Below are 16,850 nucleotides of genomic sequence, written 5' to 3'. Positions count from 1 at the left end.
TCCCTCCTTTAAAGATTGAAATGAGCCTGGAAACAGACTGGAAACAAGTGCAAATAGAGAAGCATTAACATTTATAAACTTATTTATGATTTAAGGCAAATTTCAGAGTTCTTTGCACTTATATATAATTTAACAAAAAAAATACTAGGGATTTAATGTTTCAACCAAAGTTTAAGTGAAAAATACTGCATATACAATGCAGTTTTGAAGTATTATTTCTGATGATATAATATGTATCTTCCAAACTTCCGAGGTCAGTAAAATGAGGACCCAGATTGTTGGGTGCAATATCCAGACCTTAAAAAGCACAATGAAGCTGTATATAAGTCTAACTACTATTGGTATTGGTATTGCTTCGTTTGCTATGATCAAAGTTTGTAAGTATCCACCGATGCAAATACACTTGTAAGCACTATCTTGTTGTTTTATTAATGGTGTTTAATCTAATTGTTTAGATTAGATTCCTATATATTCAACATCCGTTTTCAGGCTTAATAAATCTCTTTCGTTATGAAATCAGTTCTATTTCTCCTTCCCTGGGAAGGGTTAAAGTTCGCTGAAACTGCAGCATTCTGGGAGAAGTAGTTTTTCACATACGTTCGTGGGAAACTCTTATGCTCGCTTTTTAAAAGTTGTCTGCCAAAAAGTAAGTTATCGTTTTTTCTTTGGGAGAAAAGAAACAAAAAGAAAACCATAGCACATTATTATGGTGTGCTTTTTTTAAAAAATGTAATTGTTTGCTTAATGAGTTAGGAGACAAATGTTTGACCTCGTGGTCAGCGTTTGTAAATTTCTTTCTTGCTGTTTTTTCTCCAGGTCCGAGTAGGTTTTTTTTTTCAATTTCTTCATATAAATGGTTGTGTTTTTCGTGGGTTCCTTGTGTATTTTTTAAGTCAACCTATAAGATTTTACAGGAATTTGAAATATCTGTATACAGTTTTGCAAAACTAAAATTATTCCATTAATGTTGCATGCATACCTGCTGCTCGTGAAGAGTCATGACTTTATATTTTTATACAATATCGATAAATTTAGAGTGGATATGCTGTGGTGGTGTGTGACCTGACATCCTCTGGAATCCTCTTAATAATAAGCAATGATATAGAATGGAAATACATAAAAAAACCCAAAAGCTACAGTTTTCTGGATGTTTATTAATCCTGTAAAAATTGGATTGCTAACATTTAAAATCATATGGAATCTTAGGCCTGATTTATACAAGTCTTTGCCTCGCCTGGAAGCTGTTTTTTCTTTTTCCAGATAAATCAGATTTTCCTCCCTTCCTTTCTAGATTACATTGGGTCTAACGAATTCCCAATAAACACGAGCAGCTGGAAATTATGGGACCATAAACCTAATCTGTGTTAGAAAGACAGATGTAAACTATCAGTACATATTTAATAATCTTATTTATTTATTTATTATTCACACTTATAGACCGCCCCCTCTCTTATATCATTCTATATAATTCTGATTTGCTAAAATGTAAATAGATAAGCTGTTAGTAGGCAGGAACTCTTCTCTGTGGGAATCGAGTGAATCCAATAATGTCTTATTTTTCTGCATTCTGCTATGCAGAAAGCATAAGTTGAGTGATTTTGAAACAGTTTTATTTCAGGATTGTTTGCATTTATTGAAAATAAATTTCTCTAATTTTCATGCTAGACTGTTAATATATGGATTTTCTTTAAAAGAAAATCATAATCATCCAGAGCTACTTCAGTTTATTGCAGTACAAATGGATACTACAGTATTAGAAAATTTGTGTATTGGTCTTCCAGCATTGTATTCATGGGTGTGATATTAAAGCAAGTATTACAGATGTTTTCAGAAAAATTCTTAGAATGGTTGTTAGATGTGTATATTACAATAGTTGCTTTGTCATGTTGTTACAAAGAATTTAAAAAATAGACTAGTTAAATGAAAAAAACAATTTAATAATTATAGAGATATTTTCTAGGTCATAGTTGTGGTGAATGGCAGGCCCAATGTAATTTTTTTTAGTGTGCAATTATTGGGTGTTTTTTATTTGTTTGCTTTTATTTGTTTTGTGTCCCTGAAGTTATTTCAAAGAATATGGATTGCATTGCTTACCCTGGTTTTAGTATTTTTAAACCAAGTAATATCTAATATTTCCAGTATCCCAGAGATTATTATTTGGAGAAGTATTCAGTATAATTGAAGGAAGAATAACAAATGAAAACATTATTGCAACCTGTTGACAATTTTTGTTGCTGATATCAAAGTAAATTTTATCAACAGATTCCTTTGCGTTTTTTTAGCTTGAGTTTCCTTCTTTTATTGTACCACAGCTCCAATTGATTTGTCTTTTGTCAAGTTATTTTATTTACTTATACAATTTGTATATCTGCTCACCAGAAAACAAATAAGTACAAATAGACAAAACATAAAACTGTAACATATTCAGCAACCAAGTTACCAAACTTTCAGCAAAACCAATGAACAACTTCACATTGCAACTAGGTCCTGGAGCCTGATGACAAAGTTGCATATTCAAGACCTTCCTAAAAGCCAGTAGGATCAGATCCAATCTGATCTCCAGGGAGGAGGGATTATATTCCAAAGAGCAGGAGCCACATCAGAAAAAGTGGTCTTCCTGGGTTCCATCAGATGACACTCCATTATAAATAAGAAACACGACATGCCTCTTCTGCCAGATTTGATGGGATTTCTAGATGTAACCGGGGAAAAGAAGTCCTTCAAGTACTCTGATCCCATGTCATATAGAGCTTTATAGATCATTACCAGCACATTGCATTGTACCCAGAAGTATACTGACAACCAGTGTATCTCATGGGACAGAATAGTCAAATGCTCTAAACAGTGAGGTCTCATAAATGCTCACATGGATGCATTCTGCATCAATTGCAGCTTCTAGATCAGTGATGGCGAACCTATGGCCCGCGTGCCACCTGTGCCATCGCCCAGCTCAGCTCCACCGCACATGCAGGCCTCCCACTGGCCAGCTGATTTTCTGGTCCCTGCTGCACATGCGGGAGACGTGCATGCAGGGGGTGGGGGGTTGCGCCCCCCCACTCTGTTTTTGGTGCCAGGAGGCTTCAGGGAGGGCCTCCAAAGCCTAGGGGAAGCCATTTTCGCCCTCCCAGAGGCTCGAAGAGGGCCTGGGGAGGGCGAAAAACGAGCCTTCAAGAAGTTCCGGAAGATTGGAAACAAGCCTGTTTCCATCCTCCAGAGGAGGCTGTTTTTGCCCTCCTGGAGGCTCGAAGAAAGCCTAGGGATGCCGAAAACACTCCCCGAGGTTCAAGCACGCATGCATTGGGGGTTCATGTGAGCATGCGCGGGGAGAGCAGGGCGCATTGCATTGTGGGTGTGGGCACACGCACGCTGTTGTGCGCACACATACGATTTCAGCATGCAAGGACATAAAGTTTAGCCATCATTGTTCTAGATGCTCTTCATAAAGTGTGATGTCATTTGATTATATTAGTGATGGCAGTCCCTTTTGACGCCATTAAAGGAGGATTGTGCAGGTTTTTGTGTGGACTGTAGGTGACATGAGACAAAGTGCTGAATGGATGGGTGGGTGCCACAGGTAAGCACTACAGAGTGCAGGCAGGTGCTGTGCCACAGACAGAACTATGGAATACAAGATCCCCATGCCACTTGGAGGCTCCTGCGGGGGAGGGGTAAAAGCAGGAGCAATTTACGACTTCCTGCTAACTTCCCCATTTAGTTTGCTTGTGGGAAGCCAGCAGGAAAGGTGGCAAATGGCAACCCCATGACCATAGTACACTGCAGCCATCATAATTGCACACCGATTGTCAAGCGTCTGAATTATGATCATATCAAATAGCAGGGATGCTATGACATCTGCAACTTCAAGCACTGGCTTGAAATTGTTCATCACTCTCATAATTATGAATGGTCGCTGAATAAATGGTTGTTAAATGAGGAGTACCCGTAGAGCCCTTTTTAAACATTGCTAAGAGGTGGTTTTTTTCAAAGCAATTGTTTGGAAGACATCTATAATGCAGGACAGTAGCCACAATGAATTGCTGTTTAATGTCACATTCCAATACATAGCATACAGAATAGTAGGCAACGTTGAAAAGCTCATAGATGTTTTATTATTTCTGGTAATATTGATCACCGCTGTTTGTAGTACAGCATTTGTAATACAAATGAAAGCCTTACTGCCACTGCTGCTTCACTTGTTTTAATTCATGTAGCTACATGTGGACAAACATGCTTACATTGCATTCTTATGCAGGTTACTTGTGTTGGTACTTCACCCTATAGTGCAGCGATGGCGAACCTTTTTTGGCTCGCATGCCATAAGTGGGAGGAGTGCAGGGGGGTAGTGTGCGGGTGTGCCGCACCCATAATGCAATGTGCAACACACACACCCCAGTGCGCATGCACACACCTCAGGCGTTCCCTCCATTTTTTGCATGCTTTTTTTGCCCTCCCCAGGCTCCAGAGGCTTTATAGGAGCCTGGGGAGGGCAAAAACAGCCTCCCCCGCCGCCCTGGAAGCCCTCCGGAGGCTTCAGGGACCTTCAGGACGCTTCCCTGAAGCCTCCGGAGCAGTCAAAATGAACCTCCAAGCAAACTGGAAGTGACTTCCGGTTTGGTCGGAGGGTCGTTTTGAGCGCTCCGAAAGCTTGAGGGACCTTCAGGATGCTTCACTGAAGCCTCCAGAGCAGTCAAAACGAACCTCCGAGCAAACCGGAAGTCCGTTCCCAAACTTCCAGTTTGCCCGTAGGGGCGGTTTTTTGCGCTCCTGAGGCTTCAGGGAAGCTCATGAAGCCTCTGGAGGGCCTCCGGGTGGGCGGGGGAGGCTCTTTTCGCCCTCCTCAGGCTCCTATAAAGGCTCTAGAGCCTGGGGAGGGCAAAAAATGGCTTTAAGAAAGGGTGAACTCAGTTGGCCAGCACGCACATGTGCGCTGGCCAGCTGACAGGGCAGCGCCTCGCATGCCCTAACAAATGGCTCCGCGTGCCACCTGTGCCATAGGTTCGCCATCACTGCTATAGTGGAATCCAGTGTGTTTATCTTTTGTTGCTTCTTTTCACTGGAGTCCAATGAGCTACAACGTACAGTGTAAAATGTAAGTTGTGCTGGCTTTTTGAAAATCCCAATAAGAACACATAAGGATCTGTAGCTGCTGAAGAATATAGGTTTTAAATATATATTTTATGGTTATCACTGGTGTGCAGTTTTGTATGTATGTAGTAAAACAACAAGAAAAAAAGCTAAGCAACTCCAGCTTGCCAGTACTTTCCTACTAGTTTGAGGTGAAAGAAGGAATGGGGAAGGAGGAATATTCAAAGACAGTTCTAAATTTTAAAACAAGGCCCATGAATTTAAATGTTGATAACACAATTCCATGTCCAGCGAAATCGTAATTGTCTTTGCCTCACAGATAAACAACATTAGGAGAATAGGTGTTGCCACACGTTGTTTGAAGCAAAGTCAAACAAGTAATATAGAAAAATTCCAGGCATGGATTTCGTCCCTGGTTGTAAAAATCTGGACTAAAATGTTTTGCCTTTTTCTAGGTTGTTCTTCAGCTTTCTAGTTTAACCTACCACCAGGGATTCCCTGATGGTTTTTCATCCAGGTTTTAACTAGTAACTGCATGTAGTCCTTGACATACGACCACAATTGAGCCCAAAATTTCTGTTGTTAAGTGAGACATTTGTTAAGTGAGTTTTGCCCCATTTTACAACCTTCTTTGCCCCAATTGTTAAGTGAACCACTGCAGTGGGTAAGTTAGTAACACAGTTAAGTGAATCTGGCTTCCCCATTGAGTTTGCTTGTCAGAAGGTTGCAAAAGGTGATCGCATGACCTTGGGACACAGCAACAGTCATAAATATGAGCCAGTTGCCAAGCATCTGAATTTTGATCAACTGATCATGGGGATGCTGCAAAGGTCATAAGTGTAAAAAATGGCCGTAAGTCGCTTTTTTCAGGACTGTTATAATTTTGAACTGTCACTAAATGAACTATTGTAAATCAAGGACTACCTGTATAGTACTTAGTATCTGGATTATCTAGTCCAGCGATGGCAAACCTTTTTTGGCTCGCGTGCCACAAGTGGGGGGAGCGCAGGGGGGTCGTGTGCAGGCGTGCCGCACCCATAATGCAACGCACGACCCCCCAGTGCGCATGCGCGCACAACACACGACCCCCCATTTTTACATGCTTTTTTCACCCTCCCCAGGCTCCAGAGGCTTTATAGGAGCCTGGGGAGGGCGAAAAGAGCCTCCCCCGCCCCCCCCGGAGGCCCTCCGGAGGCTTCAGGGACTGTCCGGAGGCTTCCCTGAAGGCTTCGGAACGCTTAAAACCACCCTCCGAGCAAACCGGAAGTGACTTCCGGGTTGCTCGGAGGGTCGTTTTAAGCGTTCCGAAGGCTTCAGGGACCGTCCGGAGGCTTCCCTGACGCCTTCGGAGCGCTTAAAACCATCCTCCGAGCAAGCCTCTGGAGCCTGGGGAAGGCGAAAAATAGCTTTTAAAAAGGTGAACTCAGCTGGCCAGCACGTGCATGCGCGCTGGCCAGCTGACAGGGCAGCGCCTCGCGTGCCCTGACAAATGGCTCCGCGTGCCACTTGTGGCACACATGCCATAGGTTCGCCATCACTGATCTAGTCTGAGCTCAAAAGCTATCAAATGCTAAACACAAATATGGCCGGAATCCAAAAAGTTGCTGCAAGAAAGACAAAAAAACTGGCACATCTAGTGGGATTTTCTTCTTTTTCTTTGAACTGTAAATCTCCATTTTATCCTCCATGCTGTTCTACATTTGAATAGCATAGAATGTTGTTTAAAATACTGAGCAGACTTTTGGATGGGGAGTGGGGAGGGACAATTGTCATGGCAGTTAACTGTAAATTAGATTATTTTCTGCTTGGTTTGGAAAAGGCATATAAATTATCAGTTGTAACCACCCTTTTTTTTTGACGCTGAATTGAACTCTTCTTTTCATTGGTTACTTGCCTAAGGTCATCAGTATGAACCTGATCATCTTTTAGCCGAAGGTACCTCTCTATTTCTTTCCTTTTTTTGCCTGCCTTTTTGGAATTTGATATCCCTCTTTGCAAATCGCTACTATCACAGTAAGTATTATGTGTCATTGTTAGCTCTTAGACTCAGTTCTAAGGGAGTAACGTCTTTGATCATTATAACTAGCACTATCTTTGAAGGGTTGGATATTGTATTATAATTGTAAACACCTTTACCTGAAAGTATTTTCCATAATTCTTTAGCACCACAGATCTTTTTTTTAAAAAAAGAGATATTGTATTTGTTATTAAATAGAAATTTTAAAAAGGGGAAATTGTACTTGTAATTTCTCTAATCAAATTACAAAATTTCTTTCCATGTCAGTACATTTTTGCTGCATCTTAATTATACACAGTTCCCTCCCGTTTGAATTGCTCCAATTTAAAGTCATTACAGCAATTAAAAAAGATGAACTTTCTTGACAATGCGCAGTTGCAAGTAATTTTAAGTTATCACAATTTGGCCACCAACTGTTGTGATTTAATCAGCAAACGACCACCAAAAAAATATCATACTTTATTATGATGTGTGAATTCATTTCATTGCTACAATCCAGAGTGCTCACTTGGATTTCATGTACATTGAATGACAAGTCTGAAGCTGGATTTCTTAAAAAATAAAATCAACAAAATTCTACAGGACTTAATCTGATGTATGCATAGGATTTGTAAACTTGTAATAAAATTCCTTATATATCAATTCAGCATTATATTGTCTTAAATTGTGCAACCAATTTCTAGGCAAATATATATATACATATTAGGATTTCATTTACTTTATTCTTCATCTTTGCAAAGCACATTAGTTTTTATGAATTCTGTATCAAAGTATTTTTAAACTAAACTTAAAAGGTGACCAAATGGCAATAAAGTAAATGACAGTCGTACAAATTAAGAATATCAAAAAGAAGCTTGGTGTTTTTTAAACATGTAGCTCTACATATCCTAATTTAATTTTTTTTAGAAAAAAACAACTTTTCTGGAAGCTATGCAGTCTATCTTATTCATGCCTATTTGAAAACAAATTCCTTTATTAAGCCAAATTTATTTTCAGATAGCTGCCTACAGGTACAAGTAGTCCTCAACTTACGATCGTAATTTCCACTGTAAGTCATCACATTCATAAGGTGAGGCATCCACATGACCGAACCCAGTTTTATGACACTTTTGCAGCCGTCATTAAGCATATGTGTGGTCATTAAGTGAATCAAAGTATTCCTATGGCCAGTTTTTGCTGGAAACCAACCATGTGGTCATGTAACTGTGGGGGTTTCTGCAGTTATTGGAACGCCAGAACCAGGTTGTAAGTAGCTTTTGGGGATTTGTCATAACTTTGAATGTTCATTAAGTGACTGGTTGTCAGTTGAGGACTACATGTATAGACTAAAACAGTGATGGCTAACTTTTTCCAGACTGAGTGCCCAATGCACACGCATGTGCCCAAACCAGGGGTGGTTTGCTGCTGGTTCTCTTCGTGCGCGCCAGATGTGCGTTGTGTGTGTGCATGTGCAGTTGACTATACATTTTTCTGCACATGCGCAGAACATAGAAAAATTACTAAAAAACACTAGGGAACCGGTTCAGGGGCATGGCCAACCTGGGTCAGTCCCGGTTCTGTGACCCAGCCCAAAATATCACTACTGGTTTGTCCAAACTAGTGCCAATGGGTAGCAACCCACCTCTGGGCCAAACCCCCAAAATGCAATGCACACGTGGCCCTCCCACATGTGCCCCAGCCCCTGCACATGCGTGCATGGCCTCCCACATATGCCCCAACCCCCACATGCGCCCTGGCCCAGCACATGTACGCGCACCCTTGCATGTGCCCCACGCATGCGTGGCAGAGACCTGACGACCAGCTAGCCAACGGGAGGTGCGGTGTAGCTGAGCTAGGGTAACAGCTCGCATGGCCACAGAGCGCTGCGTGCCACAGGTTCGCCATCACAGGACTAAAATGTTTCATTGCTGTTTCCTGAATTAAAGAGCTTCACAGTTCTATAGAGTTTGTTTAAATTTCTTCTGGATAGAAGTAAAAACTGTAGCAGCAGAAGGGCTGTGATTCTTTTTCTTCCCTTCTTTTCAATCATCACTCTATCTTTTAGTTGTGAAAAGCCCGATGAATAATATATATGTCTTAATGGGCAAAATGTAGGTGAACCAACAATGTCTGCTTAGTCCATGACAGTGCTCTGCCTGGGAATAGGAATGTATGCTTACTACCAAAAAAAGTTCTGCTTCAAAGAAGGGTCTTATTTAAGTCAGTATCTTCCTTGCCAATTCCATGGCCATTTGACATTACATTTTACATGGGTCTCTTTCTAACAAAAAGCCCCCCCCCCTCCACCCTCCATGAGCATCTAAAAGCAAGATTTGCTTTTATCTATGCTTTGCAATAGAAGGAATTGTTTACATTGACAAGGGAAAGGTAAGTGACCTGAATAAGGATGATGTCACAAGGGGAGGGGAAGGGCAAATGCCATATTTGCAAAGATTGCAACAGAGGTACAGCTTTGCTGAGTGAAATTTTTAACTAAATAGCAAGCTATTTTCTTGGCAGCATTACAGTGTATAAAAGCTTCCATATTACAAAGACAGTTTATTAGTCTTGTTGTCTATTTTTTTAAAAAATTGTTTCAGCTGTATACATAAATATATTGGTAATCATAAGTGCTTAAAAGTGTAAAAGCGTTCTCCATTACAAAATGTCTCTTCAAAATGCACAAGTGATGTTTGATTGAGATTGGTTAATTCTAGGGATGAATATTTAAAATTGGTCTTTGATATTTAATATTTAAAATTGGTCTTCAGTTGCTAGCAAAAGCCAGATTTATATCCCCATTCATACTTGGAACTCACTAGGGAACTTTAAGCCAGTCAGTTGTCTTAGCCCAACCCACGTAGTTTCATATTGTTGTTGCAAGAATATAATTAGGAAAATCCAACGCAAGCTGTATATTGCTGTCATTATTAGTCATGATCAATGTTCAGTAATTGCTAATATAGCAGGTGGAAGCACTTGGTTCTACCTTCTATTTAACTGAAAAAAGAGGCTATATTACACAAAAGAGGAAATGTCCCTTACCCAGCCATTTTATTCATGAAGAAACCTATGCCTTTGACATCGCCTGCAGCTAAAACTGAGTTTGCAGTTACTCTAAATCAGGGTTTTTCAAACTTGGCAACTTTAAGATGTATGGACTTCAACTCCCAAAATCCCCCAGCCAACCAAAACATTGCTCTAAACAGAGACCTTACAAACAAGATGATCCACCAGTTTCCATTCTTTGTAGTTTTGCTAAGGAAAAAAAGACAAAATGTACCTGAAATAAAGTAGGAGGCTGTGCAGTTTGGCTGATTAGAAGGAAAAGGGATGAAATGGACTCTTACGTCCTATCCTGGTAAGACTGGGGTTCCTGTTTTTCCTGTGCATGGTTCAGGCGGCAATCCAAAATATATTTCTTGAGATGTAGCCCATACAATTAACTGTATGGATTTTTAAGTGGGAATGTATGCACATTAAATTCTGGTAGTAACTGGAAAGAAGTTTTGACATTTGTCTTTCATTAACCCTATGTACACTTTCAGAGGAGTATGAAATATATTCTTAAATGCACTAAAATAGAATAAGAGGCGCTCTCGTGGCATTCCTCTTACACAATATTTTTCTTTAACAGTATTATTATACTTTGCTAAATGGATAGATTGGGAAAACTGGTGTTTTGATGTTCTGAGGTTTTTTTATACAAACATGGCTTCTCTTTTAGAGAAAAAAGAAATGTTACAGTATTGTGATAAATTTTGCAAACCACATTTTTGAAGCAGCAACTCAGTGCGATATCTAATGTTTGTACGTTTTCCTTCTCCACAGACTGATGGCTGACCGAGTGCTTGTGATTGGCAGTGGAGGCAGAGAACATGCACTGGCTTGGAAACTGGCACAATCTGCACACCTGAAACAAGTACTGGTTGCTCCAGGAAATGCTGGTACAGCCAGTGATGGGAAAATTTCTAATTCAGGTAACTATAGAAAACTGAAATAAGATATGTATAGCACTTAAGGATCTGTCTTTCAATCTTTTGTGTTGATAAATTTGTGGCTTGCCTGCATGCATTGTTCTTTTGTAGATTTGCTAGAAGAATGAATGAATGAGATGATAGATGGATGGATGGATGGATGGATGGATGGATGGATGGATGGATGGATGGATGGATGATGGATGACAGACAGATAGATTAGCACAGGTTTTTCTTATCCAGAAACTTGCATTCTTTTTTTTTATCTTCCACCGGTCTTCCAAAATCCTCACTATATTATTCGTTTTTGTGTATTCACTAGCATTTATAATGATTAATTGGATTAAGCTAGCATTAATAATGATTAGCTTGGATTCAAAGTTCCTCAACTCTGCATGTTGAGGACAATTGCAAAATATGTGCAGAAAACTCAAAAGTTGTTTAAAAGAGAAATAATTATATATGCATTTTTCCCACTCCCATATGTACACTTGTATCTGTAATGAAAGAAGTATCCAGTAGGCGATCTCGGATTCTCTCCTGGGCCCAGTACTTTCCACCATTTATAAATAATTGGGACACAGGGCTAGATAGAGAATTGAGAAAGTACAATTAACATTCAAAAGGATCTTGACAGATGTGAACACGAGCCAACAAAACACAATTTAGTGGCAAGAAATGTAGGGTTCTACATTTAGGAAAGAAAAAGTAGATGGACAGGAACAAGATAGATGATACATGTGAGAGGGATTTGGGTATCCTGATAGATCATAGATTAATAAAGCCAGTGTGCTTCTTAGATAATCAGGCTCAACATGGGATATGCTTCAGGAAAAAGAGCAACCTTGTGGTAGTGACTTTGCAGATGGCCTCAGTCTGATCCAGAGAGACGTACAAGACCTTCTTGTTGGCTACATGATTGATGTACCTAAGTCCTCTTGTGCTCCTTGGTGGGTAACCTCTTTTGCTTGGCCATAAAAGATGATCCAGGAGGGAGTTGCCTGAGGGAGTGAAGAAGGAGGAGAGGAGAGGGAAAGTGAATAAGAAAAAGGCTGAAGGGAGAAAGGCAGTTTGGGACAATTTTCATCTAATATCCATATTTCCCTTTTAGATCATGATATTGAAAAGATGGTTGGACTTCAACCAGAGAATTTTGGAGGAAATAGATTGTGTTACAATATGGGGGACAGCACTGGTTGCTCTTTTGATGACCTGTTGCAAATGACCTTTCTTGAAGATAGGGGATTGGGGGTGTGCAGACCCTGGAAGGGGAGGGAATACTGTTACAGACTTCTAAATAAACGTATTCACATATACATAAAACAAAATATAAATCAAAATAAATGATTAGGGATAGGCAATTATTTGGATCCAAAGTAGGAAAGGTTCTTAAAGTCAAATAGTTAAACATTCCTATGCATTTGATTGATTGGATGGTTTATGATGAAAGATAGAGATTATGAAGGAGACAGTGATGAAATGTTGAATGGTTTGGTAATCAGGAATGGATTTTAGGGGGGGGGTGGACTTGGAAATAATTAGAAGGGTTTTTAAAGCATGTTTAAAAAGTATAGTCTGTTAATTCTTCTGTATGTGTATACCCAGCCTTTCTCCTATCTTGAAATTGGAGAGATATCAATTTTTTTAGCCTTCCTTTGAAATGAAAAAATGATGTTTTGGTATTTTTGCTTCATACTGAATTACAAGAACTGCAGTTAGGTTAATCAGTGTTTTGACCTTTCTGGACTTAGAATCTACGCAGATTCTCAGATTACAATGAACAATTTGGAGTTTGCTTCCTGCTGTGTGTCTCTGACTGACCTTGTGTTTTTTTCTGTTTAAAACATTGAATTTCATAAATGTGTTAATATAGATGGATGAAACGTTATTGGTGTTGCACATTTAGGTCCAATCTAGGTGATTACTGTATACATTACATATGTACCTAGCTCCACATTCCAAAACTCTGGTTGCTAGGAAAGAAAGGTGAAAAAAATTATTTTTCTCTGAAAATATTAGGTTCAGAAACAATGAGATGCAAAATGCTTAATTCTAAGAGTAATAGTGGTAAATAGCTGTGCTTGAGTCTTTTATTGGATGACCATAGTCATCCCATTGGCCACTGAGACAAATAAATTTCTAATCTAGAAGTGAGTTTTCCTATTTGATTAATAGAAAGCTCACTTTCTTAACATATTTCAAATATAGTGAAAGTTTCTAAGCATTCATTAGCAGCTGGGCTAAGCTTATATTCTGCATCCATAATATGTTACATTATGAGTACATATTTATTTTTAGTGGGATACTCTATGATTTAATTACTCAGTATTCTTTCAGGATGCATAATCAGGAGCTCTTCCTCTAACACGGGTTCCAGCTAAATAGAAACCTTCAACAGTGGCACTACTTTTTTTAGAGGTTTTGGAAAACCAGGACAATTATTAACTAGTTCTGTATCCTCTTACATCTATTTCCTAGATTAGGAAGAATTTTTCAGTCCATTACACTTGCTGGTATGCACCAAAACGTTCATCCTAGCAAGCCAGCAAATGGAATTTCTGTTTGCTGTTTCTATGTATGAAAAATCCAGACATAGAACCTCTTTTGCTCATTGTTTTATCTGCAATTCAGTATGTATAATAAAGCAGTCCTGTTTCTTTTCAGATTTGTACTGCCAGATTTGCAAATATGCATTTGTTTCATTTAGTTATCCTTTTTATGAGGCAAATAGGATGTCCCATGGCATTCTTGTGATGGTCATATGATAAGTTAAAATGTACAATTTTGAACAAAAATATTTTTCTTCATGTTCACTGAATTAAATTTGATTCATTTTCAATAATTTTGCTTTCGTGATAAGACCAAATTATAGTCATAGCCACATATTCTTTCTTTTTTTTGAGATATCGTTTTGGAACATGAAGAAAGAAGCATAAATGTCATGTGTAGCTGCTTAAAATATTAGAAACGAGGAAGGCAAATTCAGCTTAGCTTTCAAGCACATGTTCTGTCTATATCCCCCTTGATTTGAATAAATGACTTGGAAGAATTTTAGTCAGAAGTTTCCACGTGTCTTGTAAACACACCAGATAGCAATTCACTGATTTCCAAGCCAGACTTCTTCTTCTTCTTTTTTTTTAGTGTAAGAGATGCCACTCATTTCAAGAGAAACTAGCTGTTCTTGGGTACTTGTTATATAGTAGTGTTTTTTAAGATGGATTTGAAAAGGGGGGGGAAGAGCAGTCCAGAAGCCACATGCCTCTCAGAGCTATTTCCATCTATGTTATATTGAAAGGATCCTAGAAATTAGGGGTTTTTTTTGCATAGCAGAATTTTTGTTCTGAAAGGCAGGTACAGTTACTTGTAATAAAGAAATAGTTATAAACCTAAGCAGGAGCAGAGAAAAACAGATTCACTTGATAAATTACATATTAAAAACCATAGTTTAAATATCTGAAGTTTAAGTTTAAAAGGGCATTGTGGCATTCTGGGAGTGTTCCAGTTCAACATCAAACCTGGTAAACCTGGACTGCGTTCTGGTGATGCGTAACTTTTAATCCTGGTTTACGATAAAATATATTTGAAACTGGAGGGTTGGTGTTGCAATACCAAACTGCTTTTTATGTTACAGCTGAACAATCTTATTGCATAAACAGTTTATATGTGTTTGTTTTTGCTTTTATAAACGTTGAGCCCCTTAGAAGAGGAGTCTTGATATTTTTTATGCATACGTGTGTTTATATTTTATGCTTTTCATGTAGTGCTTTTCCAACAAAGGAAATAAATACTTCACTTGTTTCTGTTCCGGTTTCCAGTGTCATGGTCAAATAAATATGTCATATATGTGTGTGTGTGTGCGTGTTATATTTGTACTGATAAATAAATAAAGGGAGACTTAGTCATACCAGGGGTTGTAACACACATACATACATACATACATATATATAATTTATACATATAGAATATATATATACATATATTCTAATCCCAGTAAGGGTATGGCTAGCTGATGAGAGCTAATTAGCTCGAAATAGATCTATCCTAGTCTCCCTTTATTTATTTATCAGTACAATTACAACACACACACACACACACACACACACACACACACATACACACACACACACACACACACACACACACACACACACACACATACAACTGCTCTTTTCAGATGTCATTTCAGAAGTTTGAAAAATAAGATCCATACATCAGTCATACCTCCTGTCACTGGAATGTAACATTTAGCAAGGTTTCCAGAGATACAGGCACTTTTCAGTTTCAAGAGCTCTGGTGAATATAACTTGTACTACAAGGATCTTTTCCACACATAGAATAAATAAGACAATTTGTTTTCTAATGTATCCTCAAAGAGGATGCATATTTGCATCCACAAGTAACAGTTCATTAATACGCAATTTTCAAAGTGTGCATTTTTGCTATTTGCTCTTTCTTTTATTCTGGAGCAGACGAGATAGAAAATTAGTTAAGAAAAAAGAATTTAATAAATTTGGACTATAGAGACTTTCTATTGCCCTCTATATTTTTCCATTAGTCCGTTAAAAAGACTCTATTCCCATGTTTTTAAAAATGGTGAAATTGTAAGAGACAAAACAAATTCTTGGTCTTTCAGTTTGATTATTTAAAATAGAATGCAAGTGTCTTCACAGATGTTTGGTCAGCAGTATCAAATTGAAGCAAAAATGTTGTCATAATGTAAATTCTAAAGACTGCCTAAAAACAGCAGTGTGTTTTCAAGGCTTTTCTGATATGAGAATTAACTTAGGTGAGCCATTAATTAATTAATTGGAGCCTTTCTGATATGAGAATCAAGTCCTTTCAAGAGTAACATCCCAGTGTGATGTTAAATGTGCCTGATTAATGAAACAGTTTGCATATGTTTGCCAAAATTCTTGCCACAGTAATATATTACATCTCACAGCTCCCCAGAAATAAAGAAGAGGTAAGAGATGGTCTTGCCTAATTGCCTCACCTTTGCCAGTTCACTTTAGACTTTGGAGTTATTTATTTTTGATAAAAGTGTGGGAGTAATGATGTCTTTTTTATCACAAGCTTGGCTTTCTATCGTTTCCAAGCAAAAATTACGTGTAGAATGAAGTACAATATGTGACATGACTTCAAAAATTTGCCTTTACAAACTGGACATCATTACATGAATTAGTCAAAGATCTGAAGCGTCTTAATTTTATTACTGTAGAATACCCTTTTCTTGGAATATGGCATAATAAAAATATTCTGCAATTTACCAGGAAGGGAGAGGCTAAATTGTTGCATCAGTTCTTAAACTAATTGTATACCTTTAGATTATATTGGAAACTGAACAATTAGCAAACAACAATTACTAAAATGTAAACAATGTCAGATGCAACAATGCAAGGGAACCAGCTTGGTCTAGTGCAGGGGTGTCCAAACTTGGCAACTTTAAGACTTGTGGACTTCAACTCCCAGAATTCCCAGAGCTGGCTGGGGAATTCTGGGAGTTGAAGTCCACAAGTCTTAAAGTTGCCAGGTTTGGACACCCCTGGTCTAGTGGTTAAGGCTGGGCACCAGCTGGGTAACTTTAAATCAGTCACACACACTCAGCCCGACTCACCTCACAGAGTTATTGTGGTGGGGGAAATAGTAGCAGAAAAGTGTGTTAGATACGTTTGGAATTTGGAGTAAAATATTGGATATTCCAATAAGAATTTCTCTTGTATAGTGAGTAAGATGGTGTTTCTTTGCATGCTTTTAAAGGTTTCTTCCCAGTTTTCTTCCCATCTCCCCTGTTC

General features: G+C 38.6%; 1 protein-coding gene across 2 annotated transcripts in view; it reads left to right on the top strand.

The window, feature by feature from the left end:
• The first annotated feature begins 517 nt into the window (after positions 1 to 517).
• Positions 518 to 16,850, top strand: part of LOC309391575 (trifunctional purine biosynthetic protein adenosine-3-like) — a 45,139-nt gene continuing 28,806 nt past the window's right edge. Inside the window, exons 1-2 of one of the 2 annotated variants that reach the window (XM_081952186.1) lie at positions 518 to 646; positions 10,913 to 11,061. In XM_081952186.1, coding sequence (XP_081808312.1) covers positions 10,917 to 11,061 — 145 coding nt within the window. In that variant the 5' untranslated portion in view covers positions 518 to 646; positions 10,913 to 10,916. Of the gene's footprint in view, positions 647 to 6,938; positions 7,099 to 10,912; positions 11,062 to 16,850 lie in introns of those variants that run through there. The other variant, XM_081952185.1, reaches the window with a different exon arrangement.

Source organism: Natrix helvetica, assembly GCF_964273705.1.
Source record: "Natrix helvetica genome assembly, chromosome: 4".
In the NCBI taxonomy this organism is placed as follows: Eukaryota; Metazoa; Chordata; class Lepidosauria; order Squamata; family Natricidae; genus Natrix; species Natrix helvetica.
This window is presented reverse-complemented; position numbering and strand designations above follow the sequence as displayed.